General features: G+C 41.2%; 1 protein-coding gene across 10 annotated transcripts in view; it reads right to left on the bottom strand.

Annotated features, from left to right (window-relative positions):
- ZWILCH (zwilch kinetochore protein) overlaps positions 1–22939 on the bottom strand; it is a 50673-nt gene that overhangs the window by 20725 nt on the left and 7009 nt on the right. The window contains exons 1-13 of one of the 10 annotated variants that reach the window (XM_078333466.1): positions 22553–22618; positions 19928–19953; positions 19265–19316; positions 17296–17391; positions 15731–15849; positions 12503–12702; positions 11295–11374; positions 10796–10951; positions 7860–7931; positions 5240–5333; positions 4698–4747; positions 3174–3279; positions 2582–2661 (exon numbers count right to left, since the gene is read on the bottom strand). In XM_078333466.1, the coding sequence (XP_078189592.1) occupies positions 2582–2661; positions 3174–3279; positions 4698–4747; positions 5240–5333; positions 7860–7931; positions 10796–10951; positions 11295–11374; positions 12503–12680 (816 nt within the window). In that variant the 5' untranslated portion in view covers positions 12681–12702; positions 15731–15849; positions 17296–17391; ... (1 more) ...; positions 19928–19953; positions 22553–22618. Of the gene's footprint in view, positions 1–2581; positions 2662–3173; positions 3280–4697; positions 4748–5239; positions 5334–7859; positions 7932–10795; positions 10952–11294; positions 11375–12502; positions 12703–15730; positions 15850–17295; positions 17392–19264; positions 19412–19441; positions 19460–19927; positions 19954–22327; positions 22619–22939 lie in introns of those variants that run through there. The other 9 variants (XM_035258962.3, XM_078333463.1, XM_054239360.2 and 6 more) reach the window with 9 other exon arrangements.

Below are 22939 nucleotides of genomic sequence, written 5' to 3'. Positions count from 1 at the left end.
ATTACAGTAGCTACAAGCTAAAAATGATAAGCTTGCATTCTTAGTCTCCTAACACTATAAATTGCTGGAACAAACCTCCCCAAATTATGAACATCAGTTTTTTGGGGTTTTTTTTTATTTGTTTTGAGATGGAGTCTTGCTCTGTCACCCAGGCTGGAGCGCAGTGGCACGATCTCGGCTCACTGCAACCTCCACCCCTTGAGTTAAAGCGATTCTCCTGCCCCAGATGGTACTACAGGCATGCACCACTGTGCCCAACTAATCTTTGTAATTTTAGTAGAGACAGGTTTTCACCATGTTGGCCAGGCTGCTCTCGAACTCCCGACCTTGTAATCTGCCTGCCTCAGCCTCTCAAGGTGTGCTGGGATTACAGGTGTGAGCCACCACACCTGGCATGAACATCAATTTTTAAAATGCCATTCCTGGGATGGGCGCAGTGGCTCACACCTATAATCCAGCACTATGGGAGGCTGAGGAGGGTAGATCACTTGAAGTCAGGAGTTTGAGACCAGCCTGGCCAACATAGTGAAGCCCCATCTCTACTAAAAATACAAAATTAACTGGGCATGGTAGCGAGCACCTGTAGTCCCAGCTTGGGAGGCTGAGCAGGAGAATCGCTTGAGCCTGGGAGGCAGAGGGTGCGGTAAGCCAAGACTGCACCACTGCACTCCAGCTTGGGCAACAGAGCAAGACTCTGAGTCATTAAAAAAAAAAAAAAAAACATAAAATACAAATTAAAATAATAAAATGCCATTCCTTTCTCATTTGTTTAAGTCCAAAGCAACTAAGAAGGGTTAAAACTTATCATCCCCAGATAAAATTCCACCAAAGAGAAGTCAGAGTTGGTCCTTTGAAAATTCACAACTAGGAATTCTCTTCTCCTAGCTGATTTCAGGGCGTTACGGCATCTTTCCCACAATTGAACATCTTCATCTTCACCAAAAATCTGTGGCTGCAGTGAAGCACACTCCCTCAATGGCCCATGCATGTGTCATAAAGAATTCCTCGTTGGCTACAATATCCAACGTAGGAACTTGAGAATTGTAAATTAAAAAGAGCTGTGAATTTACAATATGTATTCCAAATGTTAATTCATTTTAAGTACATATAAAATATTTGTCATTTTCCCACTACTTTCTATTTCTCTAACTTCCATCATAATTTTCTACATGGTCTTTTTACAACATATACACAACTAGTTTAACTTTGTACTCATAGTACATGGTAAGATTACACTTGTAAACATCTCATAAACACAAACTCTCAAGAGAAAAATTTAATGGCTAAAACTACAATGTCTAGAATCACCAATGCCCAATTAAGCAGAGCTTGCATGCCTTTACTCTGGAAAGTATCTTTGTTCACACCTATAAAAGTTTATAACTTTTATAATTATGAATTGGCAGTCCTATTACCTAAAATAACTCCTATTAAATAACTTTTTGTTTTTAACTTTGTACTTAGCTTTCTCTTGACTATAAAAAGTTGCACAAATTCATTGTGGAAAATTCATAAAGTAGAGATATAATACAGTTGGAAAAAGTTTTTTTTTTTTTTTTTTTTGAGATGGAGTCTTGCTCTGTTGCCTAGGCTGGAGTGAAATGGTACAATCTCAGCTCACTGCAACCCCTGCCTCAGCCTATCGAGTAGCTCAAATTACAGGTGCCGGCCACCACGGCCAGCTAATTTTCTGGACTTTTAGTAGAGGCAGGGTTTCACCATATTGGTCAGGCTGGTCTTGAACTCCTGACCTCAAGTGATCTGCCTGCCTCAGCCTCCCAAAGTGCTGGGATTACAGGCATGAGCCACTGTGTGTGACTGGAAAAAGTCATTTGTAGCCCTTCCACCAGAGATGACTGCTCTTACAATTTTTTGCATATGTTTCCAGATTTTTCTCTCCAAAAGTTACATTTGTATACAATTGTCTATTCCTGTTTATTGAATACTGTAAGCACTTCTCCACATTATTTGTCAGCATCATTTTTTCAGCAACTATTACACATGTCATATGTAGCTATATCATTTACTTAGCTGTTCCATTAGCAAGGGAAATTTAGGTCATTTAAAATGTGATGCCAATATAGATGAGACTGCAATGATTATTCTGATACATAGTCTTATCCATGTTTCTGAGTATGACCTTAGGATACATCTTAAGAATTATTGGTTCAAAGGCCATGATACATTGTGAGGCTCTCGATATATTACCAAAATTGCTTTTTAGAGAATATCCCAACTTCCATTCTCATCAGTAGTATATGAGAATGGCCATTCACAGCAACACTTAACAATGACAATATCAGTAGTTTACATTTACTGAGCACTTAACTATGAGCCAGGCACAAGGTGCATTACATGGATAACATTAGTCAATCCTGGAACGTTATGAGGTAGATACTATTCTTACCTTTACAGATGAGAATGCTGGGGCACAGAAAAGTAAAGGAACCTGATTGTTCCTTTACACACCTAGAAAGTATCACAGCTGGAATTCAGACTCAGGTGGTCAGCTTCAGAGCCTGTGTCTTTAACCATGATGATATACTACTGAGAAAATGATCTGGCACACTACTAAACCTACCCATGGCTGTATATCACCACGTTGTAGACTCTGGATGATCAATGTGAAACACTTCACCAAGTCTTGGTATGAAATCACACCTTGGGAAACAAGTCAGTGGAACATTATTTTCAGGGTATTTCTACAGATCAAATACATCATTAATCTTAAGGATACACAAATGAAGTAGAAGGCAAGAATCTGTACTTCATGGGTAGGAGAAAGAGAAAGAAATTAAAGAGGCAAAAAAAAAGATTTAATGCATTTCTAAAGAAATAAACTCAGATTGCCAAAAAAATAACATGCTTAGTAAAATACTAAAGAATATCTTTTCCTTTTTCTAATAATTTCAAGGTATATGTTTTCGTTCATATAAGCAGAGCATGAAAATTACCTAAGTCTTACACTTAAAAAGGCAGAGAAAAGGATAATTCTACAAATTACCTTGTCTTAGTACAATTCTTAAGTAGCATGTACCAATGTATTATCAGAAATGAAGTGGATAAATACGAACCAGACTTCCACACAAGAACAGTGGTACTCACTGTATTACCTCCAAAATACTTAACCCTAAGAAATAAAAGGAAAAATCTGAATCCCGATGGACACTTACTACTGCTCATTTTGCACCACAGTTGCTCAGCAAAATCGAGATCACTGCGCACTTCGAAAAGACGCTTGACTGAACGATCAACTGCGGCGGCGTCATGCTTCACTGTCTGAAAAAGAAGCAAGCTTCAGAGAATACTCTGGGTTTTTTTAAAGTGAAATAATTTAAGCTTTCAAATGCTGCTCTGAGAAATTATGGATTCATGAACACACACACAGACATGAATGCACTTTCTACAACTTCATTCACTAATGAGGAGATACAAATCAAGAGTGAAAAACAAAACCCTTAATACTGTTTTTAAAACTATAGGGCCTAAAAGTGAGCATTCAGCTTTCCTTCCATGTATAAAAAAAATGACCACCAGGTGCAGTGGCTCAAGCCTGTAATACCAGCACTCTGGAAGGCAGAGGCGGGTGGATCACCTGAGGTCAGGAGTTCAAGACCAGCCTGGCCAACACAGTGAAACACCATCTCTACTAAAAATACAAAAAAATTAGCTGGGCGTGGTGGTAGGTGCCTGTAATCCCAGCTACTCAGGAGGTTGAGGCAGGAGAATCACTTGAACCTGGGAGGCAGAGGTTGCAGTGAGCTGAGATCGCACCATTGCACTCCAGCCTGGGCAAGAAGAACGAGACTCCATCGCAAAAAAAAAAAACAAATTACCTTGGTCTCCATTTTCCTACTTGTCAGATAAGAATATATCTAGTTTAACAGCACCATCTTACAGTATATTAATGTATGAACCATCTAATAGTAATATTAACATATTCATTTCTAGATTAACATATTACTAGAACCATCTAATAGTAATATTAACATATTCATTTCTCTTCTCTGCAATTGAGTAATGAATAATACATATATATCAGTTCTCTTCAAAAATATTTATCAGTTCTGGCTAGGCACAGTGGCTATGCCTATAATCCCAACACTATGGGAGGCCAAGGCAGATAAATTGCTTGAGCCCACAAGCTCAAAACCAGTCTGCACAATGAGACCCCATCTCTACAAAAAATTTAAAAATCAGCCAGGCATGGTGTTGCACAGCAGTAGTCCTAGCTACTCAGGAGGCTGAGGTGGGAGGATCACCTGAGCCCTGGAGGTCAAGGCTACATGGAGCTGTGATGGAGCCACTGCATTCCAGCCTGGGTGACAGCAAGATTTTATCTTTAAAAAAAAAAAAAAGGCTGGGCGCGGTGGCTCAAGCCTGTAATCCCAGCACTTTGGGAGGCAAAGTTGCACGGATCATGAGGTCAAGAGTTTGAGACCAGCCTGACCAACATGGTAGACCCCATCTCTACTAAAGATACAAAAAAAATTAGCCAGGTGTGATGGCACGCGCCTGGAATTCCAGCTACTCGGGAGGCTGAGGCAGGAGAATTGCTTGAACCCAGGAGGCAGGGGTTATATAGTTAGCCAAGATCTTGCCATTGCATTCCAGCTTGGGGACAGGATGAGACTGTCTCTAAATGAATGAATGAATGAATGTATGCATGCTATTTCTAACCAATATTAAACACGTACCTCAGTGTCTTGTTGTGTAGCATCACCAAATCCATCCAGCTTATTTAAGTCTAGAAATTGGCAAAAGTGTATTAGCTCTTGATTTTTCTGCTTTCCAAATTATTTCCATCCTAATCCTATTTTCAAATGGTAAATGGGGTAGATTTTAGAAATAAAGTGGAGATTTTAGAATATAAGTGGGGATTTTAGCAAATCACTGAACGCTTTGGAGGAGGTTATAATAGACACCCATCAGGTAGGGTGTGAGGATAAAACGAGGTCACAGAAAAGCCCGACACCTGGCATCAGGCACATGGTAGGTATTCAAAGACTACAGCTTCATCTCGTTTCCTTCCGTCTCAAATATAAATTAAATCTTATTAATTCTTACAATGACTTAGGTCTCTACTGTCAGCAATTCAGAACAAAAGCTGTCCCTCTGACCATAGCAGATCTCATAGCTTTGAATATATTCCAATCAAAAAGAGTATCAAGCCTAAAGAGAAACTTATATATAAACACAGCAAGTATCAATTCTCAATTAATAAAAACAAGTAATACACCATTCAGAAATTCCTGCACAAGTTCAACAGCAGATTTTGCTTCCAGAGGCTCGAGCCATTCAGTTACACCAGTCCTCAAACCATCAGCCAAAACCTATGGGAGATTTAAAAATCCCAAAAACTTGTTAGCAGAAAACACTGTTTAATCAATAAGGATGTATGTTATCACAATATTAATTGCAGTTACATTTCTTGGGTGCTTATTACATGCCAGGTACTGCTGTGGTACTTTATATATAGTACATGTTACTTAATCCTAATGAAACTCTACAGTAGACATTACTATTATTCTCATCTCATTAAGGCTAAGAGAGGTTCAGTAACTTGCTCATGGTCATGCAATTAGTAACTGATAGTGCCAGGATATACACCCAGTATATATCTGATCCCAAAGATGGTGCTCTGAACAATGATGCTATGTGCATAGGTGCTACAGAGGACTTAAGACTGAGGATGGGTTTGCCCTGGAGATGCTTGTAACTTTGGTAAAGACAGACAGATAAGACAAATGAAATAGTCTGGGGATGAATACATGGAAACAGTCAGTGGAAGTGTATATTAAAATAATACAAATATGTATGCACATACATACAATATCTCAGTGGACTTAAGAAGAAGCAGTCAAGTTAGGCCACAAGAGCCAGTGGAACAATGTGGAACTTCAGTTGCAACTCAAATGTGGGAGCCATAGGCTGGCAGGAAAATGCATTTATTTTAAGTGTACAATTCAGTGGTTTTTAGTATGTTTACCAGGTTGTAAACATACCAGGTTGATACGTTTACATACCATCACCATAATTAATTTTAAAACATTTTCATCACTTCAAAGTGAAACCCTGGACCTATCAGCACTCACTTCTTACTCCCATCAGCCCCTGGCAACCACTAATCTACTTTCTGTAGCTCTTTCCTTCTTATTGCCAAATAGCATTCCATTCCTATTGTGTGTGGATATGCCACATTTTGTTCATTCATCAGACATTTTAGTTGTTTCTACTTTTTGGCTATTATGAGTAATGCTTCCATGAACATTTACATACAAGTTTTTGTGTAGACATGTTTTTGCATCTCTTACGTGGAGTTATATTTAACTTTTGAGGAACTGCCAAAGTATAATGTTGTCCAGAGTTATTTTAACCCTCAGTGATGAGGGTTCTGATTTCTCTACACACTTCATACTGTTGACAGTGAAACTATTTTCTTCAGACTAGATCCTCTTTCAAAACCCCCCATTTCTGTCTGTGGTCCCACCATTCCTTCAATTTCCCAGGCTAGAAATCTCATATTTCACTTTAGTAAGAACTATTTCTTTTCTTTTTTTTGTGACAGAGTCTTACTCTGTCACCCAGGCTGGAGTGCAGTGATGCAGTCTCAGCTCACTACAACCTCTGCCTACCAGGTTCAAGTGATTTTACTACCTCAGGCTCCCCAGTAGCTGGGATTACAGGTGCCCACCACCATGCCCAGTTAATTTTATATTTTTAGTATAGATGGGGTTTCGCCTTGTTGGCCAGGCTGGTCTTGATCCTCACCTCAAGTGATCCACCCGCTTCAGCCTCCCAAAGTGCTGGGATTATAGGCATGAGCTACCACGCCCGGTCATCTTTACATTTTTCTAAAGACCGTGCTGGGAGTTGGGGATGATAGCATTTCTGTTGAGAAATGTTTTATTTTCTCTTTCCTAGGAATCCATCCTTGGTACTTATGATAGAGGAATTCTTAACTAGATCATGTCATTTTCCTGCCCAGGAATTCAAAACCAACCTGGGCAACATAGGGAGAAACCCTGTCTCTACATAAAAATATTTTTAAAAATGTAAAAACAAAAGAAAAACAGTAGGATAGCAGCTGGATCGTAATTGGCTTTGTATCACAGATTAAGACATTTGGAATTTCCACTGCATTAAAATGAGGTACTCTCTTGAGATTGTATTTGCAGACTAGAGCTAAACTTACTGAAGCACAAAATTCTTGAAACACATGCTCAATAATCTTTAGCATCAATCAAAATCTCAGCTGTCAATAAGCAGCTTATGTATGTTTTGTTTGTTTTTGAGATGGAGTCTGGCTTTGCTGCCCAGGTTGGAGTACAGTGGTACAATCTCCACTCACTGCAAACTCCACCTCCCAGGTTCAAGCAATTCTCCTGCCTTAGCCTCCTGAGTAGCTGGGATTACAGGCACCCAACACGAAAACCAGCTAATTTTGTATTTTTAGTAGAGACAGGGTTTTGCCATGTTGGCCAGGCTGGTCTCAAACTCCTGACCTCAAATGATCTGCCTGCCGAGGCGGTAATGCTGAAGTGTTGGGGTTACAGGCATGAGCCAACATAACCAGTCTTATACATGCATTTGGAATAAATTGGCAGCTGATCATAATAAAATCAAACATTCCAGTAGAAAAGGGCGGGAGAACTATAGCTAGTAATGACCTAATGCTCCCGTTAATTCTAAGGACAACTACCACATAAGTAAAATTAAATGCCCAAACTGTCAGACCATCTAATGGATACGTAACATCTGAACAAATTCTAAAGAGCACAAACCTAAGTAAAACCAGTAATAGCACGTTTTTATAAAAATATGAGATTTCGGGAAGGGAATTCTAGAAGGATACTCACAAGAAGAAATTTCACTTCTCTGTAGAGATATTTCAAAGGACCTCTGGGCTCTCCCGATTCCACTTTAATATTCTGAAAGATTTCCAAAATCTGTCAGTTTTCCACTACTGTTCCCATCTTCTCTACATTAAGTGTTATACCTGCATTTCAAACGATGCTTCACACATTAAAAAATATATTTCATAAAGGATCAATGAATTGAAAAATTAGGTCAACACATCATTTAGAACATCTTACTCAGAGATACTACAGATTTTGCCATCTTGATCCAATAACCTAAATTAAAACCACTGTATCCTCTTGCTATGCCACAAACAATTGTACTTATGTGCAACAACTGCCCCCCTCACATGCTCTCCTGCCATTTCCCAAGGAATTTCCAGGAGGATAAGGCAGGAGAAATTTAAATAAATGTATCTCAGGGTTCAGTGATAACTTAGATGATCACAAACCAAAATGAAGTCTCCCATTAAATCTCTTTATTAGACTCCTTCTAACTAAACCAACAGTGTGCTGTCCCAGCCAGAGGCCGACATCTTATAAACCTAACATTGCAAACATAGAAAAAGAGTGGCCTGACGCGGTGGCTCACACCTGTAATCCCAGCACTTTGGGAGGCCAAGGCAGGCGGATCATGAGGTCAAGAAATTGAAACCATCCTGGCCAACATAGTGAAACCCCGTCTGTACTAAAATATAAAAATTAGCTGGGCATGGTGGTACACATCTGTAGTACCAGCTACTTGGGAGGCTGAGGCAGGAGAATTACTTGAACCCAGGAGGCGGAGGTTGCAGTGAGCCGAGATTGCACCACTGCACTCCAGCCTGGCACCTGCAACACAGCAAGATTCTGTCTCAAAAAAAAAAAAAAGAAAAAGAGTAAAGTAAATGCCAATGTATGTCAATTCCTATTACAGGAAAAGTATAAAGAACATAATTATCCATGGCCAGGTGCAGTGGCTCACATCTGTAATCCTAGCACTCTGGGAGGTCGAGGCAGGTGGATCACTTGAGGTCAAGAGTTCGAGACCAGCCTGGCCAACACGGTAATACCCTATCTCCACTAAAAATACAAAAATTAGCTGGGTGTGGTGGCATGCCCCTGTAATATCAGCTACTTAGGAGGCTGAGGCAGGAGAATCACTTGAACCCGGGAGGCAGAGGTTGCAGAGCCAAGATCATGTCACTACACTCCAGCCTGGGTGACAGAGTGAGACTCTGTCTCAAAAGAAGAATATAATTATCCATAATCTTGCCACTCTGAGGGAACCACTATTAACACTATCCAGGCTTCTGTGTATATATTTTTTTAAAATTATAGTTGAGATCTCATTACATAATTTTATAATTTTTCTTTTTTCTTGATAATAAGCATATCCTATTATTGATATTCAAGATTTTAAAACATGCTTTTAAAGACTGTATAATATTTCATCATGAAATCGATTTTAGGCCAGGTGTGGTGGTTCATGACTATAATGCCAGCACTTTGGGAGGCCGAGGCAGGCGGGTAACTTGAGGTCAGGAGTTGGAGACCAGCTTGGCCAACATGGTGAAACCCTGTCTCTACTAAAACTACAAAAAAAAAAAAAATGCTGAGTACAGTGGCTAACACCTGTAATCCCAGCACTTTGGGAGGCCGAAGTGGGGTGGATCACCTGAGGTCGGGAGTTCCAGACCAGCCTGACCAACATGGAGAAACCCCATCTCTTAAAAAAAAAAATTAGCTGGGTATGGTGGTATGGACCTGTAGTCCCAGCTACTTGGGAGGCTGAAGCAGAAGAATTGCTTGAACCCAGGAGGCACAGGTTGCAGTGAGCCGAGATGACGCCACTGCACTCCAGCCAGGGAGACAGAGCAACCAGACTCCAACTCAAAAAAACCCTATTTTAACTATTCCCTACTCAACATTCTGGTTTTGTTTATAGTATTTTGGAAACACAGCTATATCACCTCACTATCTTACACATGAAGTTTTGTTAGCAATTTTGACTAATTTCTTAAGACAGATTCCTAGAAATATAGGCCTGGCGTGGTAGCTCACGCCTGTAATCCCAGCACTCTGGGAGGCAAAGGTGGGTGGATCACCTGAGGTCAGGAATGCAAGACCAGCCTGGACAACATGGCAAAACCTTGTCTGTACTAAAAATACAAAAATTAGCCTGGCGTAGTGGTGCACATCTGTAACCCCAGCTACTTGGGAGGCTGAGGTAGAATTGCTCCAACCCAGGAGGCAGAGGTTAGGTTGCAGTGAGCCAAAACTGTGCCGCTGCACTCCAGCTTGGATGACAGAGTAAGACTCCATCTCAAAATAAATAAATAAATATACAGTAAAAGGGCTTAATATTATAATGATTCTTGATGTATTACCACTATCTCCACCCTTTTAAGTATAATAGGGCCAGGCACAGTGGTTCATACCTATAATCCCAGCGTGAGCCACTTTGGGAGGTGGAGGTGGGAGGATCACTGGAGCTGATTTGAAACTAGCTTGGGAAATTAGGTGTGGTGGCATGTGCCTGCAGTCCCAGCTACTCAGGAGGCTGAGGTGGGAGGATTGCTTGAGCACAGGAGTTCAGGACTGCAGTGAGCAACAATTACGCCACTGCACTCCAGCCTGGGTGACAGAGTGAAACTCCATGTCAAAAAAAAAAAAAAAAAACAGATCCCTCTTGAGCCACCACTCGAGACTTTATCACCAGAAAATTCTTAAGTTGCATTACTATAGGGCTAAGGGCAACTAATAGATCAGATCACCTGACAAAACCTTCACTGGTTGCCCTGGTGACACATTAGTGGCAAGGTGGCCATTTTAGAGTTGTCCAGCCTCACACGCAGCGAGTGACAAGGCTGGAAGCATGGAGCACCAGCAACAAGCAAGTAAGCCAACACTTAGGAGCCTCATGAACCTGACAAGTAAACAGGGCCCACTCTTACCAGAGTTGCAGTTGAAGAGAGTGGAGGGATTTGAAGAATCTCATCCACAGGGCTCCAGGAAATATCCAAAGTGATGGCAGTTTGCGATGTGGTGAATGTATCATCCAAGGCAGGGGACTTACAGAGCTCATACTGGGCAAAGCCTTTGGATGACACCTGAAAAGATTGCACCCAGCAGACCATTTAGCTGTGCTTCCACATGGCCAAAAGTCCATTACCAAAACTATTTTGATCCTTGTCCCAAAAGAAGAAAAAGCACATATGCCATACTTTTATCCCAAATGGAAAAATAAGACAACTGTTTTAAATCACAAAGATTAGCTAAGAGGTAAGAAGGTATTTTAACTTTGGTCATTAGCTGATATGAAAATAAACATAAACATTTTCATACTACAGAAAAATATCTAGTCATCTTAGGAGTGGAAAAAACCCCGGACACTAGGAAGGCAGGTTGGTAACAATTTGAAGAAAACATCATGAGTAGAAGCAAAACACTTACAGTAGACAAGTGATGTCTTTTCTTGTGTAAATTTTTTAGGTTTTCAAGATTTACAGAATAATTCTTATCAGCTATAGGAACTGAAAGGAAAAAAATGTAAAGACACAACTTAAAATTACGTTGTTAGAGCTAGAAAACTGCAGTCCTCAAATTCAGAGTGTGCTGCAATTCAACCAAACAACTGAAGTTCTAAACCACAGCCAAGTGAAGTGTTTCTGAGAGAATGCGAGTGGGCTGGGCAGGGTGGCTCACGCATATAATCCCAGTATTTTAGGAGGCTGAGGAGGGAGGATTGCTTGAACCCAGGAGTTCGAGACCAGCCTGGGCAACATAGCAAGACCCTGTCTCTACAAAAAATAAAAAAAAGTTAGCCAGGTGTGGTGGTGTGTGCCTGTAGTCCCAACTACTGGGGAGGCTGAGGTGAGAGGATTACCTGAGCCCAGGAGGTTGAGTCTGCAGTGAGCCATGATTGCGCCACTGTATTCCAACCTGGGTGACAGAGTAAGAGTCTGTCTCAAAAAACTAAAAAAAAAAAAAAAAAATTTAAGTGGAACAGCCAGGTGCAGCCTACTTGCCTGTAATCCCAGCTACTTGGGAGGTTGAGGTGGAAGGATTACTTCAGGCTAGGAATTTGAGATCAGCCTGGGCAATATACTGGGACCCTGTTTCTTAAAAACTAAAACTAAACATAAAATTAGCTGGGCATGGTTGTGCTCTCCTGTAGTCCCAGCTATTCAGGAGGATATGGTGGGAGGATCATTTGAGCCCAGGAGTTTGAGGCTGCGGTGACCTATGAATGCACTACTGTACTCCAACCTGTGCTATAGAGTGAGGCCATGTCTCTAAAAAAAAAAGTGGAATGAGGGTCAATACTACTACCGAAAATACAATTACATATCTTGAGATTGGAAACGTACTGTCATTATATTCAGTTTTGTATCTTCCATTGAAAATTTTCAATAATATACACACAGAAATAAAATGAAACCCAAATCAAAGAGGTGTAAACCTCCTGTCCAGACTTTTGGAGATCTGTTTCTGGTGTTTCCGGAATACCTCCCATATGCTGCAGGCTACACGCTAGATTTAGGGTGATAAATGCAAGTTCCACTTTGTGCACTTTCATAACAATATCGATTTTCAGTAAAAAACATGAAATAGTAACTATACAGATGAATACACACATACACACACGAGAGAGCACTCACCTTTACAACTGACCACATATAAGACAATTCCTGTAATGCTGTCGTTTGTTGTGATAAGCTCAGCTCCTAGCCAACAAGTACCTTCGGGATCTGAACTGTCACATCTTACCCAAAGGGGAGGAAGGGCAGTAACTGGCAGATTAATCTTCAAATGGGTCATATTAGGATTGTGAGCCATGGTGTAAAGTCCAATTAACTGTCTTTAAAACAAGAGTAAGAACAAATTATAGAGATTTCCATTCTGAGAATTTGTTTCTCTTAGAGACAGGGTCTCACTCTGTTGCCCAGGCTGGAACACAGTAGTGTGAACACAGCTCACTGCAGCCTCGGCCTCCTGGGCTCAAGTGATCCTCCTGTCTCAGCCTCCCAAGTAGCTGGGAATACAGACACAAGCCACTGTATCAGGCTTACTTTTATTTTTGTAGAGACAGAGTCCTGCTATGTTGTCCAGGCTGGTCTCAAACTCCTTGCCTCAAGCAATTCTTCTGCCTTAGCCTCCTAAAGTGGAGGGATTATAGGCACAAGCTACCAGGCCTAAAGAGAATTTTCTTTTAAAAAGATGAGGGGGTCTCACAGAAATAACAACCTAGAAATTAAGTAGCAAGATGTCTATATATATATATATATATATGTATATTTCATCTATTAATGGGTTTGCCAGGCAGATCAAAATGCATGCACCAGAAAGCGACAGAGTATGACAGGACTGGAGCTACTATGAGCAGGGAGCTTCAATATGTTGAGGGTTGGGGGTTCAGCAGGAGTAAAGTTCAGTTGAAGTGGAAGAGGCAGGATGTGAGATTCATCTAAGTAGTAGGAGTCAATAAACACAAAATGATGCTCAGTCATTAGTCAGCGAGACAGTCAACAAGATTTGAATATAGGCTCTGATGAGATAACGGTACTATAATGATGTGAAATTTCCAGATTCTGATCATTGTTCCACGGCTATGTAAGAGAATGTATTTGTTCATAGAAAATACACTGTGGAGTATTTAGGAGTAAACGAGTACAATATCTTCACTACATTGTCAATACTTCATTTTTAAAATGGTGTATGTGTATTACCATATGCATATATACACACACTATATACAGTTATAAACTATATGTTGTTATGATACAGTTATAACAATATACATATAAGGGCCGGGCGCGGTGGCTCAAGCCTATAATCCCAGCACTTTGGGAGGCTGAGGCGGGTGGATCACGAGGTCAAGAGATCGAGACCATCCTGGTCAACATGGTGAAACCCCATCTCTACTAAAAATACAGAAAATTAGCTGGGCATGGTGGTGTGTGCCTGTAATCCCAGCTACTGGGGAGGCTGAGGCAGGAGAATTGCCTGAACCCAGGAGGCGGAGGTTGCGGTGAGCCGAGATCGTGCCATTGTACTCCAGCCTGGGTAATGAGAGCAAAACTCCGTCTCAAAAAAAAAAATACATATATATATATATATATATATATATATACACACACACACACCACACACACACACACACACACACATAAACTATGTATGAATACGCATATAGCAATATACTGCTTTGCATGCTATCTATCTAGAAAGAGATACAAGAGACAGAAAAAGGAAAAGGGGAAAAGGGGAAGAAAAGCAAATGCTGCAAAATCTAAGCAATTGGGGACTTTGGGTTAAGGATATACATAAGTTTATGCACTATTCTTGCAACTTTCCTCTAAATTTGAAAGTATATCAAAACTGAAAGTCACCAAAACACGTGGCTTAAATTTTTATTTTTCAAATACATGAAAACTAAATTTATTACCAACAGATGTCCAAGAGGATTTTACTTGCAAAAAGAGGTAAAATAATCCCAGAAGGAAGGTATGAAAATGCAAGAAGAAATGGAGCAAAGAAATAAGCACATGAATCAACCCACATAAACACTGGCAGGAGAAAATGATACAAATAAATAACATCTAAGTCCTAGAGAGAAAACAGGCTAAATATGACTAAAATCAAGGACCTAAATTTGAAAGTATATCAAAACTGAAAGTCACCAAAACATGTGGCTTAAATTTTTATTTTTCCTGTGAAGGAGGAGACTGATTAAACCTTTAAAACTTCTAGGCCAGGCACGGTAGCTCACACCTGTAACCCCAGCACTTTGAGAGGATGAGGCGGGCGGATCACCTGAGGTCATGAGTTCAAGACTAGCCTGGCTAACATGGCGAAACCCCATTTCTGCTAAAAATACAAAAAATTAGCCAGGCATGCCTGTAATCCCAGATACTCAAGCAGGCTGAGGCAGGAGAATCGCTTGAACCTGGGAGGCGGAGGTTGCAGTGAGCCGAGATCATGCCATTACACTCCAGCTTGGGCAACAAGAGTGAAACTCCATCTCAAAAAAAAAAAATTCTATAGAGGAAAATAAAAACCAGCACATAGAAATAATTTTGTGAACATTATTACAGTGGTTTAATCTCATATTATTCTGTTAGTATATATGTGACTACATCAGCCAGAACACCTTGAAGACAAAGACATTTTGGTTTTGGAGGCAGGAGGAGGCTGGACAGAGGGAACTGTACATAGCTCCACAGTGGGGAAGTAGGAAGTGAAGATGGAGAGGTAGCCAGAGGATTTCAAGTTTATTTCATAGTTACGTAAGAGAATGGCACCTTGGGTGAGATAACTGCTCATTGTACAGGAGAGTTCCACGCATCGCAGGATGTTTACCATCCACAGCCCAGGTTCACTAAATGCCAGTAACTCCTCTCAGTCACTGTGACAACCCAAAATACTCCCCTGTATTTCCAATTCCACCTTCGTGTGGTACCACCCCTGGTGGAGGACCAGTGGGGCTAGACAATGAAGGTTCCTATACGTCATTCTTAAGGAATTTGGATTTTATCATGAAGCCAATGAAGAACCACTAAAGGATTTTAAGCAGGAAAGAAGCTTGGTCAGGTTTTCATTTGAAAAAGAAAGACTGGAGGGGAACCAGATTACATACAAGGAAAACAACAACAATAAATTGGTATAGGGAGTAGAGAAAAGGAAGATAACTGCAGTATTCTTGGGCATGTCTGGGATACCTATCAGATACTCAAGGGGAACCATCCCTAGTTGGGTATACTTATCAGGGGGTGGGAGAGATGAAGGAGGATATCTGGGCTAGATGCCTATTTTTTCCGATGTTTACAAGAACATTTCCATTTAAATCCTAGTTGCCACTCCTACCCCTATGCTAAGAGAAAACTTACCTTGCCTTCCCAACTGGAAAAGCAAGTGGTCCAACATTTTCGCCAGTAGAGAAATCGGATATGGCAGTCTCTTCAGACGGAAGTTCTTCAATATGACTTGTTTCTTCCTTTTCTAAAGGCTTTACAAATGACAAAAGAGCACTTAAGATAGCAACTGACTCTTTACTATGCTACAGAATAATGACAAACAGAACATAATGTACTTGTTTCTACAGGCTTAAGCACAAAAGATTGGGTTTCGGCAAGAACAGCCACAAACTAGAGCTTGATACCAAAAAAATCTTGCCATCAGGAGGATTTCCGCTGTCTTATAAGAAGATACTTCCCTTAGTTGCTAATGGCAGAGGAAGCCAACTGATGCCTTTAGAAAAGGAAGTGCTCCACAGGGCACAGTGTCACCCGCCTGTAATCCCAGCATTTTGGGAGGCTGAGGAAGAGTATCACTTAAGCCCAAGAGGTCAAGACAAACCTGAGCAGTGCAAGGAGATCTATGTCTACCAAAACAAAAACAAAAACAATCAGCCAGGTGTCCCAGTTAATCAGGAGGCTGAGGTAGGACTGCTTGAGCTTGGGAGGTGGAGGCTGCAGTGAGCCATGACAGTACCACTGCACTGCAGCCTGGGAGACAGAGCAAGACTATCTAAAAAAGAAAGTAGAAAAGGAAGTGCTCCAACATGCACAAAATGATTAGCTAAAGGTAAAATACCAAGGAAACCCAGATTTTGTTGGATTTTTCACTCTCAAAACGGGGAAACCTTTCTGGGATATAACCTGAGGCCCACAGCCCTTACTTTTTGTATCTATTCCTTTTAGGGCTATCAGCTGATTGGTGTTAGTGGGTACTGTTATCCATGTGTTTACAAAATAGTTAAATAGCTCAGCCATGCCAATAATAGTAACAAGGGAGGTTTTATCCCTAGACAAAACTGCTGTGTATCCTGATTGCAGTGGTGACTGCAAGAATATATATGTTAAAATTCACAGAACTGAACAACAAAAGAAATGTCAGTGTTATCAACTTACTGATAATTTTACCTTTCTTTCTCTTAATGAGGCTAATAGAAAATTTTATATTGCAAATGTGGTTCATATTTATTTCTACTAGACAGGACTACACTTACTCTTAAAAGAAAGAGAACCCATTTTTTTTTTTTTTTTTTTTTTTTGAGACAGAGTTTCGCTCTTGTTACCCAGGCTGGAGTGCAATGGCGCGATCTCGGCTCACCGCAACCTCCACCTCCTGGGTTCAGGCAATTCTCCTGCGTCGGCCTCTGAGTAGCTGGGATTACAGGCACACGCCACCATGCCCAGCTAACTTTTTGTATTTTTTTTTTAGTAGAGACGGGGTTTCACCATGTTGACCAGAATGGTCTCGATCTCTTGACCTCGTGATCCACCCACCTCGGCCTCCCAAAGTGCTGGGATTATAGGCTTGAGTCACCGCACCCAGCCTAAGAGAACCCATTTTTACTGATGCTGATTTTAAAACATGTACATGTTAGATTATTCCCAAGAAACCAAATTTGGTTATAGAGAATTAACCACAAAGCCAAACCACTACTTACCACTTTTTCCACTATGAATACTATGTCATTTTCATTTAGAATATTTTTCAGAGGGTTTGGTTGGCCTTTACTGATCAACTGCACTTGGACGTCAGCCTGTTAAAACAGGTAACAAGCAATGTTATATATACACTTACAGATTTGTACTATCTAAACACATAAAGACCAGTTCTATGCAAATGAATGGAAATTTTCCTTAAGAGATCTCTGCTCACTGCAACCTCTGACTCCCAGGTTCCAGCAATTCTCCTGCCTCAGCCTCCTGAGTAGCTGAGACTATAGACTCGAGCTACCACACGTGTGTGTGTGTGTGTGTGTGTGTGTGTGTGTGTGTTTAGACAGAGTCTTGCTCTGTTGCCCAGGCTGGAGTGCAATGGCATAATCTTGGCTCCTGCAACCTCCGTCTCCCAGGTTCAAGTGATTCTCTTGCCTCAGCCTCCCGAGTAGCTGGGATTACAGACACACACGACCGTGCCTGGCTAATTTTCCTGTTTTTCAGTAGAGCCGGGGTTTCACCACATTGGCTAGGCTGGTCTCAAACTCCTGACCTCAGGTGATCTACTTGCCTTAGCCTCCTAAGGTGCTGGGATTACAGGTGTGAACCATTGCACCCAGCCATCTCTCTCATTGCTTTTGAGAATACACACACACACAAATATAAATATTACAGCTTCTCATTCATAAGTATTTCCCCCCAGCTTGTCTGTTAATGTACACTTTATTTTAGTTTGCTAATTATATCATGGATGTAGGTTTTATCTCCCCAACTATGGAGAGTTTACTTATAAACTTAGCACACAACAGACGCTAAATGAATATATAAATGTTTATAGCAGCTTTCATAATGACCAGAAACTAGAAACAACCCAAATGTCCTTCAACTGGTGAATGGATAACCCAACTATGATGCATCCATACAATGGAATACTACTCAGAAATAAAACATGAACAGCTAATACACACAACAACATAGATGCACCTTAAATGCATTATACTAACTGAAAGAAGCCAGAATCAAAACGCTGTGTGATTTTATTTATATGACATTCTGGAAAAAGTAAAACTACAGAGACAAAAAACAGATTAACGTTTGCCAGGAACTAGGGGAGGGAAAAGGGCTGACTGTAAAGGGACACAAGAAAATTTTTGGAGATAATAGAAATGTTCTAAATCTTGATTATGGGGTGAGGGGTGACTAAATAATTTATCAGAAGTCATAGAACAGGCTGGGTGCCACCAGGTGGCTCACATCTGTAATCCCAGCACTTTGGGAGGTAGAGATGGTCGATCACTTGAGGTCAGAAGTTCAAGACCAACCTGGCCAACGTGGTCAAACCCTGTCTCTACTAAAAATACAAAATTAGCCGGGTGTGGCGGCACATGCCTGCAGTCCCAGCTACTCAGGAGGCTGAGACAGGAGAACTGCTTGAACCCAGGAGGCAGAGGTTGCAGTGAGCTGAGATTGCGCTACTGCACTCCAGCCTGGGTGAGACACAAGACTCCGTTTCAAAAAAAAAAAAAAAAGTAACAGAACAGTACCCTAAAAGGATAAGATTCACTGTATGTAAATTAACTTCAATAAATCTGACTTTTAAAAACAGACAATTGGCCAGGCACAGTAGCTCACATCTGTAATCCCAGCACTTTGGGAGGCCCAGGCAGGTGGATCATCTGAAGTCGAGAGTTCAAGACCAGCCTGACCAATGTGGCGAAACCCTGTCTCTACTGAAAATATAAAAGTCAGCCAGTTGTGGTGGTACATGCCTGTAGTCCCAGTTACTGGAGAGGCTGAGACAGGAGAATTGCTTGAACCTGGGAAGTGGAGGTTGCAGTGAGCCAAGATCACACCACTGCACCCCAGCCTGGCCAACAGAGCAAGACTCCAATTTAAAATTAAATAAAATTAAATTAAAATTAAAATAGACAATTTTAAAATTAGGGTTGTATTTGAAAACCAAATTGTTCATACCTCATAGAGAAATGGGTCTTTCCGGATTCCTTTCTTTTCTTCATTATATTCCCTGAAATGCGGAACCACATGTGAAAAATAGAACTACATTATCTCTCCTGCTATTCACACTCAAGAGTCAGCCATCACTTTATCTCTACAGGACACCTATGGCAAAGGCAAAAAGCACATACTTACAGGAGCCCTAAGATGTGGCTGGGGAGACACAAAAGAAGCATTAAGAAGAAAAGAGAAAAAAGACAATTGTGATAGAGATTAATAGACACTTGCACTCAATTGGGTACAACTCAATTCTCAGAGGCAGCAGGAAATTGGGTTGTCTACCTCTACCCTGTGTCTAAACATCACCAGTTAAAATGTAACTTGCTACATGAGACCTTTCAAAAGTAACAATGGCTGGATTCTCATGTTACTGACTCAGAGAGTAGCCACAGAGAAGTTACTTACAAGCCCTAGGCCTTAGATTTCTATGGCTAAAATGGAAGCATCTGTCCTCCATTTTTATAAGCTGTTATTCAAAGTTAGTAAATTTAATTATGTTGAACATTTCCTTTTAAAATGTCAGGATGAAACTCTAGGATATCATTTATTCATTATCTTTTAATTCAAGAAAGTTTTAAAATAGTGAATCTAAAGCACTTAAACTGTAATCCATTAACGTACCAAAATGCACACCAGCCTGATCTACCCTGAAAGAGAAAAGAATCTTTAGTCATTGAAGGAACCCAACAGAACTGTTTCAAGATACCATTTATATCTATTTGATCTAATACTAAATGACTTCTTAAAAAAGAAACAGGAGAGCTAGACCTATGGCCAATTCATTTTGCCATATTGGGAAAGATTGTGATTTAGTCTTACAGATGTTTGTGTCTTTATGTATAACTCAGGAATGTTATGTAATCAACCTTGCAATCATGTCTCAAGCATGTGTAACAGAGGCCAGCCACTCCTGCTAGATACTGAGAATATCAAAAGCGTAGTCCCTGGTTCATAGTCCTGACTGGATTCCAACAAGTAAACCACAGTTCCAAGTGATAAGTGCTCAGAGAGGCAGGTACAGGAAACTATAATAGAAATTTAGCTATAGGGCTTAAACTTTATCCTGAAAGCCAAAAGGAACTCACTAAAAGATTTTAAATGGGAAAAAAATCTCACAGTAATATGGAGGGTAATAACTTGGAGTCCAGGAAAATAGCTGTGAATAACTGGTAGCACTTCAGAGAACTGATAATGGTCTGAATGACAACAGCATGGAGAATAGAGGATTGATAAGGCAGGGGTGAGGGTTTTGGAATTAGGGCTCTTAACTCAGATAGAGAATTCAGAAGTAGAATGTCCGGTTGGAGGAAAAGATTAATTCAGCTTTGCAGATATTGATCTCAGGTTCCATGTGAAATTCCCCCCAGTAAGGGGAAAAAAAAGTGTTATACTTGCTATGTGAAGTATAAAAGGTCTAATTAGGCCAGGTGCAGTGGCTCACACCTGTAATCCCAGCACTTTGGGAGGCGGAGGTGGGTGGATCACAAGGTCAAGTGATTGAGACCATCCTGGCCAACATAGTGAAATCCTGTCTCTATTAAAAATACAAAAATTAGCTAGACATGGTGGCGCGCACCTGTTCTAGCTACATGGGAGGCTGAAGCAGGAGAACTGCTTAAACCCAGGAGGCAGAGGCTGCAGTGAGCTGAGATCACACCACTGCACTCCAGACTGCTAGCAGGGTGAGACTCTGTCTCAAAAAAAAAGAAAAGGAGATAAAGTTGTATCAATAAGCGACTTACTTATTAATTTATTTTTAGAGACGAGTTCTCACTATGCTGCCAAGGCTGGCCTCCAACTCCCGAGCTCAAGCAATCCTCCTGCCTCAGCCTCCAGAGTAGCTGGGATTACAGGTATGCACCACCATGATGCCTAGCTAATAGGAGACTTTTATGTTCCTGGTTTTTTGTTTTTTTCTGAGACAGTCATGCTCTGTTGCCCAGGCTGGAGTGCAATAGCATGATCTTGGTTCACTGCAACCTCTGCCTCCTGGGTTCAAGCAATTCTCCCAAGTAGCTGGGATTAGTGGTGCCCACCACCACGCCCAGCTAATTTTTATATTTTTAGTAGAGATGTGGTCTTGCAATGTTGGCCAGGCTGGTCTAGAACTCCTGACCTCAAGTGATCCGCCCGCCTTGGCCTCCCAAAGTCTGGGATTACAGTGTGAACCACCACCTCCGCCCTTATCTTAAATAAATATAAAACAGCCATAGAATGAAATACTATATAGCAGTTAAAAACAATGAGCTAGATCTACAGGGTGTCACAGTGAAGGAAGTCCAAGACATGCTAGTTTTTTTTTTTAAGTGAGTGCTTTTTCGATTCAAAACATTATACACAAGCATTACTACTTTTGTAAGCAGGAAAAAAAAAAGCAATGAAGATAAACAATGAAACATTGTAACATTTAGGAAATCATGGACTAGATTACACAGTGGTTCTCAAGTGTAATGCCAGGCCGGGCGGGGTCGCTCACGCCCGTAATCCAAGCACTTTGGAGGCCAAGGAGGGGCGGATCACCTGAGGTCGGGAGTTCAATACCAGCCCGAACAACATGGTGAAACCCTGTCTTGAAGGAAAAAACAAAGTGTGATGGCCAGCCATATCCGTTTCACCTGTTTATCAGGAGGGCCAATTCTCTAGCTCCACCCAGACCTACTAAATCAGAAACCCTGGAGGTGGAGGCCAGCAATCTGTGCTTTTAACAGTCCACCGGTGATTCTAATGCAGGGTAAAATTTGAGACCTTTGGATTAGATTTTTACATAGGTTGTATTCCCCTTGGAAGTAGTACTTCACTGTAAGAATAAAACGAAGTCTTGGAGAACAGTGGAAATAAAGGTGGTTTTAAAACGCAACACACCAATCTGCTATCATTACAACTGTAGCTCATGTGGCAACTACCTCGAGGGATAGAGATTAACAGACCAACACATTTCACTTTTAGGAGTCAAAAAAGCTTTAAACAGGCGAAGGATGCCAACACCTAGTATTCCGTATCCTGGGAGATGCCTCTACTTACGGCAAGTGTCTGCATCAGCAGAAAGCATAAACCGCCTCTTGGAATACTTGCCACCTTCCACCTCCTTTGATGACTCCCACAGGGCCAACCCCACCCTGGAGCTGAGAGCCAGCCTCTTCCCAACTTCTGGACCCAGGAAAGTTGGCAAAGCGCTAATCCCCAAAGAGTGGCAAGAAGCTTAAGGCGGGGATCCCGATACCCAGGGAAAAAAGCGACTAGACTCACTGAAGGAGGAGAGAATAAAACTCCTCAGCCGCGCGGTTCAGCCGCTCCCACATCCTGCCCCAAAGTGAGAGCGGGACCGGAACTGCCAACTCGAAATGCGCGCGGGGCTGGCGACGTCAGGGGTCATGACCCCGCCCCGCCGGGACTACCTTGACCCCCCCCCCCCGCCCCATAAATTGTTTGTCCACAAAATTAAACTTTTGTTTCAGGCCACTCAGAGCTATTTACTGTGTTAATAGTCTTCAGTTTTCAGCAATAATTAAAATTAGTGTATAGTTCGGGAGAAGACGCCTCGACTGGCGGAGTTGACCACGCCCCCTATGGATTATTACGCGAAAAGGAGTCCCTATTTTCTAAGAACCATAATTAGCTTCGAAAGAAAATAGA

Source organism: Callithrix jacchus, chromosome 8 (assembly GCF_049354715.1).
Source record: "Callithrix jacchus isolate 240 chromosome 8, calJac240_pri, whole genome shotgun sequence".
NCBI classification, from domain to species: domain Eukaryota; kingdom Metazoa; phylum Chordata; class Mammalia; order Primates; family Cebidae; genus Callithrix; species Callithrix jacchus.
Note: the sequence above shows the minus strand (reverse complement) of the source record. Positions and strands in the feature narration are given on the sequence as shown.